The sequence below is a fragment of the Protopterus annectens genome, chromosome 4.part1 (assembly GCF_019279795.1).
Source record: "Protopterus annectens isolate FY-2018-M chromosome 4.part1, PAN1.0, whole genome shotgun sequence".
NCBI lineage: Eukaryota > Metazoa > Chordata > Ceratodontiformes > Protopteridae > Protopterus > Protopterus annectens.
The window spans coordinates 469,966,271-469,972,818 of record NC_056734.1 but is presented as its reverse complement, the minus strand read 5'-3'; the positions used below and the strand labels follow the sequence as shown (position 1 = coordinate 469,972,818).

At 36.6% G+C, this 6,548-nt stretch overlaps 1 protein-coding gene across 1 annotated transcript in view; it reads right to left on the bottom strand.

Moving 5' to 3' along the window:
• Positions 1–297: 297 nt before the first annotated feature.
• LOC122801233 (EGF-containing fibulin-like extracellular matrix protein 1) overlaps positions 298–6,548 on the bottom strand; it is a 125,784-nt gene continuing 119,533 nt past the window's right edge. The window contains exons 5-6 of the mRNA XM_044070785.1: positions 5,790–5,981; positions 298–428 (exon numbers count right to left, since the gene is read on the bottom strand). Coding sequence (XP_043926720.1) covers positions 298–428; positions 5,790–5,981 — 323 coding nt within the window. The remainder of the gene's footprint in view (positions 429–5,789; positions 5,982–6,548) is intronic.

Below are 6,548 nucleotides of genomic sequence, written 5' to 3'. Positions count from 1 at the left end.
GTAACATGTCTGGGATTAGACATAAGTCAAAGGAAGACCAAGGAACCCACCCCTCATGCTTCCTGGTGTTCCCACCTCTGTGGTGTGACCATTCTAAAATTTACCACAGCTGACTCCTGATTCTTGAATCCTCCAGATTCTTGACTGTTTTGTTGCTGTTGGTCATGCCAAACTCAGAGTTGAAATGGCCTCCTTTGTGACCTACAGAAGTTGCATTGTCCAGTCTGGATTTTGACAAGAACAGTACAAAATCCTTCATCTTCCCTTTCCATTTTCTGTATTTTCACCTTTAATATTTCACCTGAAAGTGTTGTTATTTTGAAGGGGACACTGGTAAAGGTCTTCTTGGTATTTCTGGCAAAGTTTGTCAAATGCAGTCAAGTGTGATGATGCAATGCCGGTGTCTGCTGCCTGAGCTGCTCCATTAGCTGAAATATGTGCAAGTGTCACGAGGAGGTTTGCAATTGCTGACACAGTTGCCATCTGTGACTGTATTTTATGTTTAAGCTGCTGTCCAATGAAAACTCATCCAGTGATGAGCTTATTTCTTCTGCCAACAGTCCATGGAATCTAGGTCTATATCAGATGCTCGAACTTTCAAAAGTTCGAGTTTCATATGGTCGACACCATAATGAGCGAACTTTTGAAAGCTGGAAAGTTTCAACGGAGATTGCCGTAGGGAATATTTCCCTTTACTTCTCTGTAGTGCGATCTCGGACTTGGTATATTTAAGTAGCAGGGGGAGCAGGGGGGTTTGCTCAGAGCACTCAGGTAGTTTTTTTTGTTTTTGTTTATTTTTATTATATGTTCGATGTTTTAAAACTTCTCTTATATGGTGTCGATCATATGAGTGTCGAAGTTTTAAAACTTTGAGCATATAATACAGACCCATGGAATCTTAATATGTGAGAAAGACAGTTTACTGCCACCCTTAGTGAGCATGACTGATGAATAAACATGCTTTCCAAGCCTGTCTGTGGAACTTGTTTACTGATGCAGGGTATGAACAACAGGAATCTCTAGTGCAGGAGCATTTTTAAGGGCAGCTGCAAAAACAATAACATCAGGCTTAGGAGTCTCACTCCAAGAGTTTCAGTCTTTCAGAAGACAGAGGAAAACATTCAGTTTCCTTGAAACAAATGCCACAATATTAGGATTTTCCCTTACAGACTTGACTGAGCAATTTATTGATAAAACGGATAACCTAAGAAGAACCTGGGGGGCGGGGTCTGAAAATCCTTTTACAGATTCCTTTGTGGAAAGGTTGTGAGGTCTTTGGGCCATAATGCTCTGTGTCTTATTTATACTAAATCTCAAAATTTTGAGTTGTCTGTGTGACAAGAAGACTCTAGGGTTTCCTTGTCCTTGACATCCAAAAAGGGAGATTCTGAATGAGACTCCATGGGCTTTCTCTTGCACATATATCTCTTACTAGTCCTCAGAAGTGACAGTTCAAAATATGATGAAAAAAGCTCAGTGTGGTCCAGATGAATGTAAAAGATCCTGCAGTAAGTCTCTTGCTCATTTGTCCAGTTGCCTGAAGATGTAGATGCCTGAATTTCTATTCCAAAGCATGCCTGCTTCTGTGGCCAAGTTCATAGATCATAGCATCAGATTTTGTTTATAAATATGATAGTATAAGACCTTTATAGGCATCTGTTACAATCAACAGATTTTGTATATAAATATGATTGTGAACACTTTTATTTCCTTATTTAAAGATGGCCTGCCTTTGCATGTCACTAATGCCATTTATTACCTGTATTACTGTACTATCTATTGTTATAACTTGCTTTCTAAGTAACTTGTATTTGTTTGTTCATTTGACTGGAGCTTTTTCCCCCAGGCTCCATTGAAAACAGGCTCCTAGTGGCCCAATGGACCATCCTGGCAAACAAACTGCAAATAAAATAAAATAAATAAATAAAAATAAAATAAAAAGCAGAATACAGAGAGTGACATACGCAGAACAGTCTACAATGACGGTGTCCACATTAACAATGGTGCTACCCTGGAGACTGAAAGTACTAAGCCCCAGCTACAAAGGCTGAAGTCAGCTGAGGCTACTGCAGATATCAAGCAAGTCAGTGCCAAGCCCATCCATGACTGCTGATCTCCCAACAACAGGACTGACATATCCATCAGCCCTGGGCAGGACACCAGGGATCTCAGTGCCATAGTCAGAAAGATTATCCACCTCCTCAGACTGACATTAAAAATTAAAAAGGCTGTTTCTTAAATCTTTGGTTGTCCTTCAGCAGTAAAGTCAAGGGACACAATGACATTGACAGCATCACCATCAAGTCTGTTTACCCTGACAGAGAAGTTGACATGAAAGGAATCATTCTCAAAGTCTGTGGCCCCGATACTGGCAAATGTGTTGACGTTAAGCTGGTGGTTAAACTCTCATGTTCTTGATATCAGTTTTTGTATGTAGGATGATGAGGAAAACTGGGAGATATAAATGACATGACAGGTACTGAGAAAATGCCTCTATGTACCCTGGTAGCAGACGGGAAAGAGGCAAGAAATTACCTTTCAGACCTTCAAAATGGCCCTATAAACATTTCACAGCCTCTTTTAGTTAAAAGTATAGAATAGCATCTAAAATGGGTCCACTATGATTAATCACAGTTCATTTCATTGGTTTGCAGTTATTCAGACCCAAAACTTCAAAAACTCGGGAAGGCTGTTAGTCAAAACAGTAAAACTTTCAAAGTCACAAAACACAAAAAGCACACAGATAATGCTTATTTTGGAAGAGAAGTTCAAGACTGCATTTATAGTTTTAAAAAGCCTAACTCTTCATTTCAACCAAATAATCAGAAAGTTGAACAATGACACCAAACTTCAAACAATCTTTAAAAATAATAAAATAATAATAATAATAAATTATAATACTAAATAATTGTAATAATAATAATAAAATAGTAATAAAATAATGACATTACAGAGATCTATTTTTTCTCATTGTATAATCTATTATTATTTTATGCAAAGTAATTTATCCTAAGTTGCTAATAAGCTAAAATAGTTTAACTAATATATTGCACCTAGATATACCTCCTTATGTTGTACTTTTGTAAACTTACTAGACACTATTACTTGTTGAATCTTCTTGAGTCCTTATGTTCCAAAGACTTGTATTATGTCTTATGTTTACTACCGTATTGTATTTTACATAACTGTTCTAGTGGAGCTTTTCTCCCAGGGCCTCCACTGAAAATGGGCTCACATAGGCCCAGTGGACCTTCCTGGTAAACAAGCACAATAGATAAATAAATACATCTAAATACAGTAACAAAGCAATAGGTAATATACCATAAGAATTAAGAGGCAGGAACAATGCATGACAAAGTCTAAAGAGAGGTAGTTTAGAACTGTAAAACTCAAGAAAAAAGGTAAAAACCAAAATGGTCTCAACTGAAAGGTTGACAGGAATCCTGAAAACATGTAAACAAGTTCACATGTCCAAAAATTAGAAACAAACTATTTTTTTCTCATAAAATAATTTTTTGAAAAATAATCTGGACACATTTCTCTGATGCTTCTGCTTTAGCTTTAATTTGCAAAAAAAAATATCTGGAGAAGAAGTTATGCATAGCATTATGGGCAAAAAGGAAATTTCTTGTTTCCAGGGAAAGCCAGAGAAAGTGTTATATGCCTAGCTGCATGACAGCCAATATCATCAATGCTACAGTTTTGCAAAGCACTGTGGATAACTGGGAAGGTGTTATTGCCTGCAAAATTTTGGATGCTGATCTGCCTGATACCTAATGGCATTAGCCATACTGTTGACAAGGATGGATTGCCTTATACCAGGTCCTAAGTCATTATACACTATCTTGGAAGGTCCACAAAGGTCATACTGATGGTTCAAAGCTACTATGCTGCTTTGCAATAAGTATACCTGTTTGTAGACAAGAGATGAGCCCATAAAACAAGCTTGGAGGTATGGGTAGAACTCACTTCCCTATTTTGTCTGGGCTAGGAAATGCACAATAAAGGTATGAGCCAGGAGAAGGTACATTCTCCAGTTCTGGAGGAGTTGTGTGTGCATGTGTATTCATGTGTGTGTGCTTGCATGTGTCTTACATGCTTACAAACAGGAGCATTGGAAGTAAGTGACCTCTGAGCAGTGAACGGTAAATGAAGATATTAGAAAAAACTGAGAAGCAGTTAACCCTTGAAGAGTATGATACAGAAAAGTTGAATATAGGTCAGTCTATAGTTTCTGATCAACCCGTCAAGCTGTTACAAAATGGCATGATAGTGTATATCATAAGCTATTCCTAGGACAGAGTTTGCAGCCCTATTATATACTCACCTAACTTTATCAGTATTTCTCTGGTTGCTATTTAGCAGGATGCATCTGCAACATAACAGCGAATATAGAAAAAAATGGACTGAGCATTGTAGTCTTAGAAGTGATTGGCCTTTTGCAAGATGCAATAATTCCAGCTTTGAATTGTGTTTCTTAGAATGGAAATATGCTCAGACAATGCCTTTGCCTCATCAAGTAGATGTTCCAGGTATTTAAAAGACAATCCTGCTTAACAGGACGAACAAATAAGGATCTGAGAGCTATTGAAAATAAGGCAGGGATACAAAACCTCTTCTTGCACAGTATTGTCTTGACTATTGAGGCATTTGGCCCTTCGCTGTTTGAGATTCATTTTTCTAACTTGAAAGGAAGACGGCAATGTATCCACTAATACTACAGCACAGGTACAATTGTAGCAAAGAAACATTGCCTGTATACTGAACAAAAGGAAAATGCATCCAAAGCGAGGAGCATTCATATTGCAAGTGGAAAAAGTTTTCTCAAGTTAACATGTTAATACAGAAGTGCACGATATAATGAATTAACCTGGAAATCAAAACTTAAAAAAACAGTTGTGTCTTGCTAGTCTATTACCAAAAACAACAGGAATCAGAAGTGATGTGATAGACTGAATCAGATTTAAGAAAAACATTACAACAGAGTCAACATGAATGCAAGTTGTTTATAATGTGTACATTGTTAGTACTGGATACAATGCTCTTAATCCTCATGCAAACTAAGAAGGAGAGTTTAGAATGTCTCATTTGTCTCCATTAGGTATAAATAAACTTTTAAACAAAATTAATGAGCCACAAGTAAGTGTTATAACTTGGATGCTTAGTTTTACCACACAGGTGTCTGAAAGACATAGAATGTCCATGGATTTGTGTGTGTGTGTGTGTGTGTATGTGTGTGTGTGTGTGTGTGTGTGTGTGTGTGTGTGTGTGTGTGTGTATGTGTGTGTATGTCTGTGTGTGTGTGTGTGTGTGTGTGTGTGTGTGTGTGTGTGTGTGTGTGTGCGTGAATGCATTTGTAATCTGCATGTATGTCCTCAACTGAAAGGTTAGTATAGAGAGGAAAAAAATGATTGTTTCTGTGATATAATACTAAAACTTTATCCACTGTACGAGCAACTAATCTGTAATGAGAAAAATAATAACACAACCAACTGGTAATCAAATGTATTCTCTTAAAATACTATGCCACTGACCATTGAGGTTGCATATGTATGTATTTAATTAAAAAGGCCAATGCAACTGCATTACAATATGAAGAAACCAGCACTTTATCTCTTTAATAGTAGCTGTCAGGATTTCTTGAAAAATAGCATGTACATGTATTTGTGTGTGTGTATGTGTGTGTGTATATGTATGTGAATAAAAATAATAACATATATATATATATATATATATATATATATATATATATATATATATATATTGTTTGCAGAAGATTTTAATGTCACCAATATGGTCAATAGCTACTATAAGCATTGTTCTTGTTATTTTTTCTTGCTGGCATGACATACCTGTACAATTCACACCATCTCCTGAGTACCCTGCTTTGCATTGGCACATATATGATCCATCATAATTGGAACAGATTGCTGTAGTTAGCGAGCAGTTGTTTAGGTCTGGAGTAATACATTCATTCACATCTAGAAATAAAAAATATACATTCATGAATTATTTTTCTGTTTCTTTTATAGTATTGCACTTATGTTATTCTGTGCATAGAAGGTTGATTATTCTTTCTCACAATATTTCTAAATATCTATAAAGTAGGTGAAGAACAGTTTGCTGTGTCTTGCAGTTGGCTTAGAGGATTAGAGCTGTTAGCATACTGTTTCCTTTGCACCAGTGGTGCAAGGTTTGATTCCCTCAGCCTCCATTGCCTAAATGTGTGACTTTGAACAAACCAAAGACCACTATCAGGTTGAGTATGATAAAAGTCCATGAAGATCAGTGCTCTACCCCATAATACAGCAAAAACAGACAGTGATGAAGCCAGTGGTATTAAGCAAATCAATAAGAATACAACAAAAAACACTGAGAAACATGTAGATCTCAATAAACATGCAGTTTATTCTGTTGCTAGTTAAAACTTTTGCCTACACAAGGCTTACCTATGCCATAATACAAATAAAATACATCAAATGACATATTCTGAAGTATGGCTTATCTGCATTTATTCCAGTCAAGGGTCTGTCACTATATGCATAATG